Raw genomic sequence first — 16,103 nt, forward strand, 5'->3', positions numbered from 1 at the left:
ATATAAGAAAAAAAAAGGAGACATTATTTGCGCCTGGTTTAGTACCTCGATCTAACGCGACAGCTGCGCAGACGCTGTGATATTTAAATGGCATTTGTTATGGTTTAGAAACTTTGAATTCAATTATCATCATACTTCTTACTACTGGATTTATAGTTCTTACTATACTGGATTTATTTATGGAATTTGGAGCATACAGTATAGTCAGGCGCTACAATGTCCAAATTCGACGTAAAAAACGGTAAAAATCCTGGAATAAATGTTGCCAGACATGTAGTTTTAAAAACAGACATTTTGACGTAAAGGAGTGATACTACGGTCCCCAACCCCTAAAGGAAAATAATGTAGGGTAAAAAATATGGTCGCCTGTATTTTATCAAAATACAATTGAGAACAGTATATTTTTACGGTGAATTTCAAACTAAAATCAAATTAAAACAACAGTTTTTTAACAGTATAGGTTTAAAGGGCGTTTATGACTGGCAAAGCCAAGATACAGTACCGGTGCCCTATCAAGAAAATGTCATAGAGACACCATATATTCATATGATCAGCGAGCCGAGCCCCTTCCCCACTCAAAATAGGACCAGGGAGTGCCAGACAATGTCTGCTGATGACTATGAGGTGGCCTATAGGCTCCCTCAAACCCCTCATCCTTAGATCGCAAGGATGGTGAGGTTGCAGACACTACAAGAAACTATAGAGCGTGAGAGGGTCTCGAATCCACGCCCAGCACCTTAATAAGAGTTCGGATAGGAAGATAGAAGATAGGAAAAAAGGGAGTAGAAGTAGAAAGTTAAATATTGGGTGCAGCTATAATCCATTTCTTTTAGTGAGGCATATTCGCACCGACTCGCAGCGGTGCCCTTTTAGCTCGGAAAAGTTTCCTGATCGCTGATTGGTTGGACAAGATAATTCTAACCAATCAGCGAACAGGAAACTTTTCAGAGCTAAAAGGGCACCGCTGCAAGTCGGTGCAAATCTGCCTCGCTAAAAGAAATGGACTATAGGTGCGAAGGGACGCCGCAAAGACTTACACTACATCGCATGAGATGCTGATGGACCTGAACCCTGAACAGATTTTTTATCGATTTTGAGTAAATATGATCTGTAGAATTAATTTAAACTCTTACTTCCGCAAAGTTTCAAAAGTCTTCGTTTTGAAATTAATACAGACCTCATATCAGACCTTACGTGTAATTTGAGACGTAAACATTATATTTGGCAATGAAATATATGTAAAAGATCTAAATGATAGTATGACCTCATTTCCAATGTTTACTTCGGGTGAATCTCACTAAATCAATATTACGATAAATGTCACATGGACAAACAGAAGACCTTGTAAAGCTTTTACCATTCAAGAATAAGGGCAGAACTAAAGTATTCATATGAGAGAGAGAGAGAGAGAGAGAGAGAGAGAGAGAGAGAGAGAGAGAGAGAGAGAGAGAGAGAGAGAGATAAAAGTCACATGGAAAAACCAAAGACCTTTTAAAGCATTTTCCATTCAAGAACAAGGGCAGGACTAAAGTATTCATAAGAGAGAGAGAGAGAGAGAGAGAGAGAGAGAGAGAGAGAGAGAGAGAGAGAGAGAGAGAGAGAGTCCTTAGATATGAAGTGTCAAGACATGCAACGAAGGACAGTGAAGAGTAGGAGGGGAGGCATGACATGCAAAATGTTTGCAATCGTCATTATTGCACGAACATCGCAATGACAAGGGCGCGCAAGCGGCCATTCTAATGACAATAGAGATAAGTTGAAGGGGGGTGGGGTGTTCCAATTCCTTAACTAACGAGAACAAGCGTGGGTGATCGCCTGACATCTCATCCTGTGTGGTTGTTTAGGCTTGTTCCGATTTGTGCATTTTGTATATTTTACTAACTGCTTTTTTCTGATATTCACAAGATTAATATTTTTCTCTAGTCTTCATTTGAGTGATTACTCACTATTCCTATTTTATTTCTATTTTTAACGTAATTACTAACAATTTTAACTTTTCTTTTTCATTTCTTTAAAGTAATTACTCCCAATTTTAACTTCTATTTGTTTTTCAAAGTAAATACCCCCAATTTTTACTTTTTCTAGCACTTTCAAAGTAATTACTCACAATTTTAACTTTTTCTAGTTTTTTGAAAAAGTAATTACTCTCAATTTTTACTTTTTCTAGTTTTTTTTGATAAAGCAATTACTCCTAATTTTAACATTTTTTTCAATTTCTATTGGTAATTTCTCCCAATTTTAACTCTAGGTTTAAAAAAAAAAGTAATAACACCAATTTTAACTTTTTTTTCCCCTTTTATTAAGAAAATGCATCTATTATTTAGGGTTGTTGTAGCCTGATTGGTAACGTCTCTACCTGGTGTTTGCCAGGCGGGGGTTCGAGTCCCGCTCAGTCTCGTTAGTGCCATTAGTGTCTGCGACCTTACCATCCTTGTGACCTAAGGTTGGGGGGTTTGGGGGAGCCTATAGGTCTATCTGTTGAGTCATCAGCAGCCATTTGCCTGGCCCTCCCTGGTCCTAGCTTGGGTGGAGAGGGGGGGGGGTGGCTTGGGCGCTGATCATATAATTATGATCAGTCTCTAGGGCATTGTCCTGCTTGCTAGGGCAATGTCACTGTCCCTTGCCTCTGCCATTCATGAGAGACCTTTAAACCTTTACGTTAAGTGAATTATTAAAACTACTGTTCATCGATTATCCGTCACGTAGTAAAGAACGGTTTACTATAGAATTTTTATGCATGAATCTATAACAAGAATTAATAATTAATAATTTCTATAACAAGAACTTTGGATTAATAATTTCCTGCCCAGCAAGGATAATTAAAATTGTATAATCAGAAGCTTTAGTAAATTGTGTCACAAAGGAATGAATCCTATAAGACGGTAGTGTATGAAATATCCTATTCATGTGGGATATTTATATTTTTAACGTTTATATTTTTTCGCCTTGTTCTTCTCGATAGTGCATCGTTGATGTTTTATTTAACGCCATTATGAAATAAAAATACAAATGAAATAGTATACTAAAATTCTTCCTATAACTTATTTTCAATTACTGTGCCCATTGTACACTGCGTATTTTTTTTTCATTAATCCATACTAAGTAAAGGTATCCATAATTCTATTTCAGAGTACTACGGGAAAACAATTGAACAATTGCTTTTCCGTAAAATTATTAAGTAATGTACAGTTGGACACAGGAATTTCTGGCACACTTCGCTCGGAGTAAACGCACCCAGTCACACCTTTACTGCATGGAGAGTTTCTGTGTGTGCCCCGCCCGCCACCTCTCCCATATCTCTCTACACTAGCTGCTTCGCTACTCGCCGCACAGTAAGTGTGTGACAGGGTGCACGTGTTCAGAGTTAGGTGTGCCAGAAATTCCTGTGTCCAACTGTATGTACTTTACGAAACTCGTTTTTTTTTTCTTTTAATCATCCATAACATACCAGCAGATCCCGCGGCCTGAAATCAAAACTATAATAATATCCTCGAAATGTTTCTTAGAATAACATTACCGTATCTTACCTATAACGAGGTACATATGCAGTAATATCATCTTGAATTTCCCGATAAACAAAAACTGATGATTTTATTTAACGTGAAATGAGAAGAGAGATAGAAAACTAACAACTGGAAATAACCAAGAATAAAATAAAGGTTTTGTCAGGATAACGAATTCTAGTCTCGAAATATGAGCATTGAAAAGTCAAATTTAAGACCAACAGAATCTCCCCTATACAATAAAGAGCAAGTGTCTGGTTTTATATATATATATATATATATATATAATATATATATATATATATATATATATATATATATATATCCTGGCAAGATCAGGGGGGAGAAGGAGTAGTCATACCCTAGTGAGAGGGGTACCCCCAAATGGTACACTCGGAAACCACGTTCTCCCACAAATTACCGAACCAACAGGTTGTACTTAGCAAAGGGGGAGGGGGACGGAAGGGGTTGAATCTGTATGTGTGCGCACGCACGCATATCTATCCAAATAATTAGACGTCATTTTCTCTAACTTCCACTTCCGACTTGATATACAAAGCAGTGTGGAATTAAGTTAGATTTTTCGCACAATTGTGGGGGCCGATGTGGGTAACGTCCCTGACTGTTGAACGCCAGACTGGGGTTCGAGTCCCGCTCAAACTCGTTAGTTTCTTTGGTCGCTGAAACCTCGATATCCTTGTAAGCTAAGGATGGGGGTTTTGAGGGAGCCTATAGGTCTATCTGCCGAGTCATCAGCAGCCATTGCCTGCCCTCCTTTAGTCCTAGCTTGGGTGGAGTGGGGGTTTGGGCGCTGATCATATGTATATATAGCCAGTCTCTAGGGCATTGCCCTGCTCTATAGGACAATGTCACTGTCCCTTGCCTCTGCCATTCATGAGCGGCCTTTAAACCTTTAAGCCTTTAATTGGTTAAACTACTAAAGGTTATGATCGATTAGCTATTCTCTAAAGACACACAATGGGAAAAAGCTTATTAGAAATAAAGTCAAAGGGAAAGTTGTATTGTCCTAAACTAAACAAAATAATGCAACGCAAATAAAATATCTTTCAACGCTCCGTTCGACCGAGGAATTGCCTGCCACCCTGTTCCAGCGACCCTTGGAAAGAGCAATCAATGAAGAGAGTGTTAGTTTACTTCCAAACTCATTTCCAGGAACTCCTTCCTCCAGGGCTTGCGATGACGTCACTCGAGTCACCGTGACGTTTCATCAACAGAGAGAGAGAGAGAGAGAGTGGGTTGGGGAGTTTATTGTGTGTAGGCTACTTAAAGCATAACACTGTATAAATTAGATGGATACATTCGAGAAAAACCTTAGAACTTTACGAACTAGATGGCATAATTGCCTGCAATTACTTGAGAGAGAGAGAGAGAGAGAGAGAGAGAGAGAGAGAGAGAGAGAGAGTTCTGAGAAATGTAAGGGATCTTATATTTTATGAAGTAAATGGCTCAAGAAAAAGAGAAGGTTCTGAGAAATCACGGGGATTCATCATATTTTATGAACTGACTGATAAAAAGCAGCTATTAAGTTACGGGGAGAGAGAGAGAGAGAGAGAAAGAGAAGAGAGAGAGAGAGAGAGAGAGAGAGAGAGAGAGAGAGAGAGAGCTCATAAACGAAGGTTATGCATTATAAATGATGAACTATGATAAACATCAGCTATTATTAGAGAGAGAGAGAGAGAGAGAGAGAGAGAGAGAGAGAGAATATGTTCTGAGCAACAAAGGTTATTCATTATATTTTATGAACTAAAAGACCAACATCAGTTATTATTTTAGAGATAATTTTTCAAAGTAGTGACTTGCGATACGTACTATTTACCCTTGTACAGTTAAGAAGACAAATAAATTTACACGTAAGAACAGTCTTGATAGAATATGCAGTTATAAATGCTATGTTATATATCAAGTCAAACCAAGTAAAAGGTTAAAGGTTTCTGGTTTCAGTTTCAGTTCCAGTTTCATCAGAATAGAGGCTCCCCTGAAGGTCAGCTGGGCAAACCCAACCACCGACTGTAGTGCCCAACCACAGCTGTGGCCTCCCCAGTAAATAGCTTAAACTAACGGTCCCGGCTGGGGATCGATCTGCTGCCATGCTAATGCTAGGCGAACACGTTACCATTGTACTGCATATTATGAGTATTTTGAAATACACAAGCAGTAACTTTGGCGACCAATGATAAAAAAAAATATTTCAGCTGTATAAATTATTAATATAGCCACTAAAACGTGCATGCATTCATAAATATCTTTTAAAACTTAACCTAACTAACTGCAATTCTATTACCACTGCGTCGTCGGTAAAATTCTCAAGATGAAAAAAAAGAAAAATTGGGATCCATAACTGCTATTATATCAGAGACCAATCAAAAACTAATATAGATTATATCTAACTTAATAACATAAGTTCACTCAACGTTAATCGGTTGAGGAGATGTTTACACGGGATTTTGGTTTCGTCACTTCTTGTGGTAAGGATTACTATGCTTGAAATAATCGTCCTCCAAGTCAAGGGAAAACATTTAATATACTTGCAGCAAATGATTTTATGTTGAACAGACTGACATAAGTCTTTTTATAGTTTATATATGAAATATGTTTTGATGTTGTCACCGTAATTAAAATGTTTTATCTTAATTGTTCATTACTTCTTATATCGTTTAGTTGTTTCCTTATTCCCTTTCCTCACTGGGCTATTTTTCTCTGTTGGAGCTCTTGGGCTTATAGAATCTAGCTTTTCCAACTAGGGTTGCAGCGTAGATGATGATGATGATGATAATAATAATAATAATAACAATAATAATAATACTATAAGAGCACTTAGATCCACAACCATATCTACATAATACCGTATTATCTAAATCTATTCTGCATCAGCCAAACAAAATGACTCTCTAGGTCCTCTATGAGAATTCCACGATTTCTTAAAATTCTTTTAGTGGATCAGAAGCACAAACAAAGGAGTCGGAGTCTTTTAAATTAGTTATATGATTTTTTTAAACCCTATTTTCCGAAATGTTGAAGAGAAAGTTATCAAATTTTAATATTATTGAAATATCATAACTAACAAAATTCATATTTCTTTTAGTAATCTGGCTAACGGATTTTGTTCCTATTTCATTTATTCTTATTTCCTTATTGCTAAATATTGATACTTTATCCTTTATGCCTCTTGGTATAGAATCGCTAACAATTTTACTTATGCTAAATTACCCTTTTGCTTTTATTTTTTGTATATTTTTCCTTTCATTTCTCTAAACCTATCTATCTACCTTAATCTTTTTATTACATTTTTCCATTCTTAAGAACAAATCCTTCAATAGAATACAACGAATATCTAAAAACGTGAATTAGCAATCTACTTCAACCACATCATACCAACCAGAATAAACATTTCATAGTTAAATACTAATAATTTTATTTAAAAAAAAAGGCTGTCGTAATAGTTTCATAAAATCGAGGACTTAAACTTTTTTTTCTATTCTTACTAAAGAACAAATCCTTCATTAGAATACACCGAATATCTTAAAACGTGAATTATCCCTCTACCTCAACGACTTCATACTAATCATAATAAACATTTCATAGTTCAATACTAATAATTTTATTTTTAAAAAGGCTGTAGTAATAGAGTTTCATAAAATCCATGACTTGCTAAAGTTTTTCCATTCTTACTTAAGAGCAAATCCTTCATTAGAATACACTGAATATCGAAAACGTGAATTAGTAATCTACTTCAACCATTTCATACGAACAATAAAAAACATTTCTTAGTTAAATACTAATAACTTTATTTTTAAAAAAGGCCGTCGTAATGAAGTTTCATATAATCGAACTAATCATATTAAACATTTCACAGATAAATACCAGTAACTTCCTTGGGAAAAAAAAAAAAAAAAAAAAAAAAAAAAAACGTTGGTAAATAGTTTCATAAAATCGATGACTTAAAAGTACGCAAATACTCTGCTAAAGACGCTATGTTTCACATGCCGTGCTTGTAATTATGGCGTCAATTTACAGTCTTCTTAAGAATGTCATGACACAGCAAAGCATTGGTTTAAGGCTTCTTGCAAGCAAGCAACTTTACAAGCTGCAATTGATACCGTATGGAGATACACAACCTTTACTTTTTTTTTTTTTTAAAGTTATTGAAGAATTAGAACTTCCAAATTGCTATTATTACGGAAATGTATATTTTTATTGTTCGTGAAATAAAAATATAATAGAAAATTACTATTATTCAGATACTGAAATTAATCTTTAAATCAGTCTAAACTGAAGACGGGGAAAATAAGAGAATACTGTATTCTATACACTGGTAAACTGTATATAGACTGAAGAGGTTATGGGATATTACGACAGTGTTTTATGCATACAATTGATAAAATGTATATATAAAAATACACCTTATATATATATATATATATATATATACACACACACATATATATATATATATATATATACAGCCAACAACAAAGCCGATAATTAAATAGTTAAGTTTTATCGAGAGTACAACGACAATAGTCATCGCTTTCAAGTAGAACGTTACAATAGTTGCTAGAAATAACGAAATATATAAAGGCTAAAAAGTCTAGGTCAAATAAGATTTCAATGCCAAGGCCAATATAAAACATTCAAAATTCCCTCCCAGGTGAGACAGGCGAGGTCAGCTGACAGCTCTGAAAGTGGATCTTTTTCCTTTCGAACTGATATTTGCTCTAAAATATAATATATTTTTAGCCCAAGCCTTTCGAATCAGTAATTTTGGTAGTATTCACATTAGGCGTAATACTAACTTTAGTATATTTTCTCTGCATATATGTATACTATTCAAACATGAAAACATTTATAAATGGACATCATCAACATAATTCATCTACACTGTTAAAAAAAACAGTAATTCTAATCGGAAATTCACCGTAGAAATATTTTGTTCTCAGCTGTATTTCAGTAAAATATACGCGACCGTAGTTTTACCTTACTTTGCTATTATATTTTACGGGTTGGTGACCGTAATATCACTCCATTACGTCAAATTATCCGTTTTTAAAACGGTAAAATTCCCGGAATAAATGTTGCCAACCATTTACCCTTTTATTAATGCAAATTTTTAAGTGTTTAAGTGGCATTAATACTGTATTTCCAAATCTCGACAGCGCACTAACTATAGTCCATTTCTTTTATCGAGGCAGATTTGCACCGACTCGCAGCGGTGCCCTTTTAGCTCGGAAAAGTTTCCTGATCGCTGATTGGTTAGAATTATCTCGTCCAACCAATCAGCGATCAGGAAAATTTTGCGAGCTAAAAGGGCACCGCTGCTAGTCGGTGCAAATCTGCATCGCTAAAAGAAATTGACTATAGTACAATTGTGGCTTGTAGATATCATGGATTATCACAGATATAATATTGCCTTACCTGTAAAAGCCTCGTCAATTTTGAGTCTCTGTAAGGTATGTGTTTGCTCTTGCCATCGACCAAAGCTGATATGACGTTTCCAAGGGCACTCAAGGATAGATTAATCTTCGTCGCCTCCTTCAGACGATCGCCAGATGCCCCTGCAGAAGTAATAGATAGAAGCAGGCTATAGGTAATGATTTGTGTAATGCATGCAACAAGATTAAGTTTTCATTGAAAGATATAATCTTTAGTATTTAATTGATTAAATAAACAACATTTACATTCTAAAATAATTATTATTCAAACTTGCAACAAATGTTTTCATGATGAACAGGCTGACATAAGTATTTTTATAGTTTATATATGAAATATTTGTTTTAATGTTGTTAGTGTTTTTAAAATATCTTATTTAAATATTGTTAGTGTTTTTAAAATATCTTATTCTAATTGTTCATTATTTCTTATATCGTTTATTTATTTCCTTATTTCCTTTCCTCAGTGGGCTATTTTTCCCTGTTGGAGCCCTTGGGCTTATAGCATCTTGCTTTTTTCAACTAGGGTTGTGGCTTAGCCAGTAATAATAATATTATTATTAGTATCTGATTCATATCTTCATTTCAAGGTCGGCCTCGTTATGCGAGAGGCTAAGCACTTGGCGAGGGTAATATGAAAAGCAAACCATTCATTTGTAAAATATTAGTTATATAATTCATTTGTCATTTTCAGAATATAACCACATTGAAAAGAATTTCTTACGAAAACTACATTTCGAAAAAAAAAAAATCTTGCATTGAAATTTTATTCTTGAGTTACTGCAGTGAAAAGCTTATAGCACAATCTTGACTGTATTCTACAAGAATAATGTGAGGTCGCAATTACTTCACAAAAGAAAAACTCCATTACTCACAAATATGCGTATTCTATTAAAAAAAAAAAAACAAAAAAAAAAACATTTAAAGCTTAAAGGTGTCTGGTTTCAGTTCTATTTTCATTCAGAATAGTTGCTCACCAGAACGTCAGTCAAGCAAGCCCAACCACAGCTGTTGCCTTCCCAGTAAACAGCTTGAACTCACACTCTCGAAACAACTTAAACTCACGGTCCCGGCTGGGATCGATCTGCTTCCATGTGGATGCTAAGCGATCACATTACCATTATACTAGCCAGGAGGCAATTATTTCAGACCAAGAATCAAGGCCAAAATATTCATTAATGATAATACGCAAAAGACGCCCTTATTGAAATTACCTGTTTTTGCTTGTCTTTCAGATCCTGCCAGATCTACAAGGTTGAGCTTCCCACTCCTGATGGCGTCGTTGTCCCCCGTCGTTTCCATCATTTCCAGGGTGATGGTGAAGATGGAATGCGACCTGGAAGAGTCCGCGTTCATGAGGGTAGAACCAACTGACCTGTTCTTCCATCCCCTGTCCATGAGGTCCTCGCATTCGCCCGTGTTGTGGACGGGATGCTGCGATAAACCTGGAAAAATGGGAGAAACGTTCGTCAATCTGATTTACATTCTTCTGTGTATATCCGTGAGAAATACATTAATTACTTATTACACTTGAAAGAAAATTCGGCATTAATTAAGGATAGTTTTTTTGTCTCCGACAATAATAGCTTTATTTTTAAGTATTAGAATTTTAGATTATTTTTAATATTTTCTTTTAGTTGACGCGGTTATATGGGTAGGGCGATTGTCTGCTTTTATTCTTCGTTTATTTAATTTTAGCGTTATCCTTCGTGTTTCTTCCTTAATTGAGGATGTGTCGATGGCAAACGGCTTAGAGCCATCTATTTGAATTATATATTAATTATGAATAACCGATCTACCTTTTAATGGATTCATCTATCCCTGATTTATATAGTTACATCATTCTCTTTCAATTTTATTATTATCAGCTTCAAGCACGAGGAATAGACCTCCCTAAGACTGATGGCCATAGGCATAGAGGCTATAGCACTGCCTGAACTTTGAGAAGTGATATCTGTACTATAGGTCGAATTGTACGGCATTAAGTATATGACTATTGATATCAGATTAACTTACTTCAACTCTAACGTGATGAAGACAAATTCTATTCACAGGGGTGCAAAAAATGTTTAAGAATGCCTTTATTTCCAACTTTTAAATCATTAAATTTTTCAATCTACTATTTTCCTTTATGACATAAGGAAATAAGTGGCAGAGTTTGGAACCACAGGAAATTTTTCTATGTCTGTGACGAGAGAGAGAGAGAGAGAGAGAGAGAGAGAGAGAGAGAGAGAGAGAGAGAGAGAGAGAGAGAGAGTTAAATACATTACAGAGCTATTTGTAATGCAATACAGCGCTCCGACGACTATGTACAGAATAAAAAACTTTTACACATTAAAATTAAAAATAGGTCTTTATTTTTTTTAAAGGATAATTAATTCTTTTTTAATTTCTTAAAGATAATTTTTAGTTTTTTTAACAGATAATTATTTTTCCACTTTTTAAACAGATCATTAATTTTCCGCTTTATTAAATCGATAATCATTCTGCATCTTTTTAAACCGATAATTATTTTCCACTTTTTCAAACAGTTATTTTTCCCCTTTTTCTTAAACATAGCAAAGGAGTTATTTCTTAAGGTTTCAAGTCTCGGTTTAGCTAAAAATAAAAAATAAAATCCAAACGGATTTCTGATAAAGGTAGCAGGCTTGAAAAGCTCGCGAAAATATAACTCAGATTGAACACGTACTGTAATTAAAATTTTGCAGGAAAACGTAAGAATATGTCTGGTAATAGAATTATCAAATTCGAAGAACATTTACACACGAGTCCTTGAACAGTTACACAGAGAGAATGCGACTTTATTATATGAGGTAAAATGTTACTAGCAACAAGAGGTACTAACTTATACCAGAAACAACACATTCGAGCCTAAATTAATCTGCACTTTATAAATATCTTCCCACTTGGGATATTTATGCGCAAAATGAGTCGCTTCTACAATGGTAATCTAGCTAAAACCCATAATAGTAATGTCAATGATAAGGAAGAAATTCTTAGTTGAAGTCTGTAAGCTAATTGGCATTTGGCGTAAAGGAACATAACTGGAATCTACTGAACTATTCTAATTTGCTTTCGCTTGCTGGTCAAGCATTTTTAGAAGATACTTAAATTTATTCGAGGGACCAACGTAGGGAAATAGATAGGGAGAGAAAAAAGTATAAAAATGATATTAGTTAAGGGGAAATAAGATATGGAAGTAGAAGTATAAAAATGGTATTTGTTAAGGGCAAATAAGATATGGAGGTAGAAGTATAAAATGGCATTAGTTAAGGGGAAATGAGATACGAAGGTAGAAGTATAAAATTGGTATTTGTTAAGGGCAAATAAGATATGGAGGTAGAAGTATAAAATGGCATTAGTTAAAGGGAAATAAGATATGGGTGAAGAAGTATAAAAATGGTATTTGTTAAGGGGAAATAAGATATGGAGGTAAAAGTATAAAAATTGTATTTGTTAAGAGGAAATAAGCTAGGGAGGTAAAAGTATAAAAATGGTATAAGTTAAGGGAAAATAAGATATGGGTATAAAAGTATAAAAATGGTATTTGTTAAGGGGAAATAAGATATAGAGGTAAAAGTACAAAAATTGTATTTGTTAAGGGGAAATAAGATATGGAGGTGGAAGTATTAAAATGGCATTAGTTAAGGGGAAATGAGATATGGAAGCAGAAGTATAAAAATGGTATTTGTTAAGGGGAAATAAGATATGGAGCTAGAAGTATAGAAATGGCATTAGTTAAGGGGAAATGAGATATGGAAGCAGAAGTATAAAAATTGTATTTGTTAAGGGGAAATGAGATATGGAAGCAGAAGTATAAAAATTGTATTTGTTAAGGGCAAATAAGATATGGAGGTAGAAGTATAAAATGGCATTAGTTAAGGGGAAATGAGATATGAAGGTAGAAGTATAAAAATGGTATTTGTTAAGGGGAAATAAGATATGGAGCTATAAGTATAGAAATGGCATTAGTTAAGGGGAAATGAGATATGGAAGTAGAAGTATAAAAATGGTATTTGTTAAGGGGAAATAAGATATGGAGCTAGAAGTATAGAAATGGCATTAGTTAAGGGGAAATGAGATATGGAAGTAGAAGTATAAAAATGGTATTTGTTAAGGGGAAATAAGATATGGAGCTAGAAGTATAGAAATGGCATTAGTTAAGGGGAAATGAGATATGGAAGTAGAAGTATAAAAATGGTATTTGTTAAGGGAAAATAAGATATGGAGGTAAAAGTATAAAAATTGTATTTGTTGAGGGGAAATGAGATATGGAGCTAGAAGTATAGAAATGGCATTAGTTAAGGGGAAATGAGATATGGAAGTAGAAGTATGAAAATGGTATTTGTTAAGGGGAAATAAGATATGGAGGTAGAAGTATAAAAATTGTATTTGTTAAGGGGAAATGGGATATGGAAGCAGAAGAATAAAAATGGTATTTGTTAAGGGCAAATAAGATATGGAAGCAGAAGTATAAAAATGGTATTTGTTAAGGGGAAATAAGATATGGAGGTAAAAGTATAAAAATTGTATTTGTTAAGGGGAAATGAGATAAGGAAGCAGAAGTATAAAAAATGGTATTTGTTAAGGGGAAATAAGATATGGAGGTAAAAGTATAAAAATTGTATTTGTTAAGGGGAAATGAGATATGGAAGCAAAAGTATAAAAATGGTATTTGTTAAGGGCAAATAAGATATGGAGGTAAAAGTATAAAAATTGTATTTGTTAAGGGGAAATGAGATATGGAAGCAGAAGTATAAAAATTGTATTTGTTAAGGGGAAATGAGATATGGAAGCAGAAGTATAAAAATTGTATTTGTTAAGGGCAAATAAGATATGGAGGTAGAAGTATAAAATGGCATTAGTTAAAGGGAAATGAGATATGAAGGTAGAAGTATAAAAATGGTATTTGTTAAGGGGAAATAAGATATGGAGCTAGAAGTATAGAAATGGCATTAGTTAAGGGGAAATGAGATATGGAAGTAGAAATATAAAAATGGTATTTGTTAAGGGGAAATAAGATATGGAGCTAGAAGTATAGAAATGGCATTAGTTAAGCGGAAATGAGATATGGAAGTAGAAGTATAAAAATGGTATTTGTTAAGGGGAAATAAAATATGGAGCTAGAAGTATAGAAATGGCATTAGTTAAGGGGAAATGAGATATGGAAGCAGAAGTATAAAAATTGTATTTGTTAAGGGGAAATGAGATATGGAAGCAGAAGTATAAACATTGTATTTGTTAAGGGCAAATAAGATATGGAGGTAGAAGTATAAAATGGCATTAGTTAAGGGGAAATAAGATATGAAGGTAGAAGTATAAAAATGGTATTTGTTAAGGGGAAATAAGATATGGAGCTAGAAGTATAGAATTGGCATTAGTTAAGGGGAAATGAGATATGGAAGTAGAAGTATAAAAATGGTATTTGTTAAGGGGAAATAAGATATGAAGGTAGAAGTATAAAAATTGTATTTGTTAAGGGGAAATAAGATATGGAGCTAGAAGTATAGAAATGGCATTAGTTAAGGGGAAATGAGATATGGAAGTAGAAGTATAAAAAATGGTATTTGTTAAGGGGAAATAAGATATGGAGGTAAAAGTATAAAAATTGTATTTGTTAAGGGGAAATGAGATATGGAAGTAGAAGTATAAAAATTGTATTTGTTAAGGGCAAATAAGATATGGAGGTAGAAGTATAAAATGGCATTAGTTAAGGGGAAATAAGATATGAAGGTAGAAGTATAAAAATGGTATTTGTTAAGGGGAAATAAGATATGGAGCTAGAAGTATAGAAATGGCATTAGTTAAGGGGAAATGAGATATGGAAGTAGAAATATAAAAATGGTATTTGTTAAGGGGAAATAAGATATGGAGCTAGAAGTATAGAAATGGCATTAGTTAAGGGGAAATGAGATATGGAAGTAGAAGTATAAAAATGGTATTTGTTAAGGGGAAATAAAATATGGAGCTAGAAGTATAGAAATGGCATTAGTTAAGGGGAAATGAGATATGGAAGTAGAAGTATAAAATGGTATTTGTTAAAGGCAAATAAGATATGGAGGTAGTAGTATTAAAATGGCATTAGTTAAGGGGAAATGAGATATGGAAGCAGAAGTATAAAAATTGTATTTGTTAAGGGGAAATGAGATATGGAAGCAGAAGTATAAACATTGTATTTGTTAAGGGCAAATAAGATATGGAGGTAGAAGTATAAAATGGCATTAGTTAAGGGGAAATAAGATATGAAGGTAGAAGTATAAAAATGGTATTTGTTAAGGGGAAATAAGATATGGAGCTAGAAGTATAGAAATGGCATTAGTTAAGGGGAAATGAGATATGGAAGTAGAAGTATAAAAATGGTATTTGTTAAAGGCAAATAAGATATGGAGGTAGAAGTATTAAAATGGCATTAGTTAAGGGGAAATGAGATATGGAAGCAGAAGTATAAAAATTGTATTTGTTAAGGGGAAATGAGATATGGAAGCAGAAGTATAAACATTGTATTTGTTAAGGGCAAATAAGATATGGAGGTAGAAGTATAAAATGGCATTAGTTAAGGGGAAATAAGATATGAAGGTAGAAGTATAAAAATGGTATTTGTTAAGGGGAAATAAGATATGGAGCTAGAAGTATAGAAATGGCATTAGTTAAGGGGAAATGAGATATGGAAGCAGAAGTATAAAAATTGTATTTGTTAAGGGGAAATGAGATATGGAAGCAGAAGTATAAACATTGTATTTGTTAAGGGCAAATAAGATATGGAGGTAGAAGTATAAAATGGCATTAGTTAAGGGGAAATAAGATATGAAGGTAGAAGTATAAAAATGGTATTTGTTAAGGGGAAATAAGATATGGAGCTAGAAGTATAGAAATGGCATTAGTTAAGGGGAAATGAGATATGGAAGTAGGAGTATAAAAATTGTATTTGTTAAGGGGAAATGAGATATGGAAGCAGAAGTATAAACATTGTATTTGTTAAGGGCAAATAAGATATGGAGGTAGAAGTATAAAATGGCATTAGTTAAGGGGAAATAAGATATGAAGGTAGAAGTATAAAAATGGTATTTGTTAAGGGGAAATAAGATATGGAGCTAGAAGTATAGAAATGGCATTAGTTAAGGGGAAATGAGATATAGAAGTAGAAGTATAAAAA

The 16,103-nt window shown here is 33.9% G+C and overlaps 1 protein-coding gene across 13 annotated transcripts in view; it reads right to left on the reverse strand.

The window, feature by feature from the left end:
• LOC137618184 (osmotic avoidance abnormal protein 3-like) overlaps window positions 1-16,103 on the reverse strand; it is a 174,637-nt gene that overhangs the window by 126,416 nt on the left and 32,118 nt on the right. For all 13 annotated transcript variants that reach the window (XR_011039738.1, XR_011039740.1, XR_011039739.1 and 10 more), the window contains exons 4-5: window positions 10,165-10,395; window positions 8,937-9,076 (exon numbers count right to left, since the gene is read on the reverse strand). Coding sequence is in view for 7 of the 13 variants with exons in the window: in XM_068348257.1 (XP_068204358.1) it covers window positions 8,937-9,076; window positions 10,165-10,395 (371 nt within the window). In the remaining 6 variants the exon portion in view is untranslated. The remainder of the gene's footprint in view (window positions 1-8,936; window positions 9,077-10,164; window positions 10,396-16,103) is intronic.

This window comes from Palaemon carinicauda, chromosome 24, assembly GCF_036898095.1.
Source record: "Palaemon carinicauda isolate YSFRI2023 chromosome 24, ASM3689809v2, whole genome shotgun sequence".
NCBI lineage: Eukaryota > Metazoa > Arthropoda > Malacostraca > Decapoda > Palaemonidae > Palaemon > Palaemon carinicauda.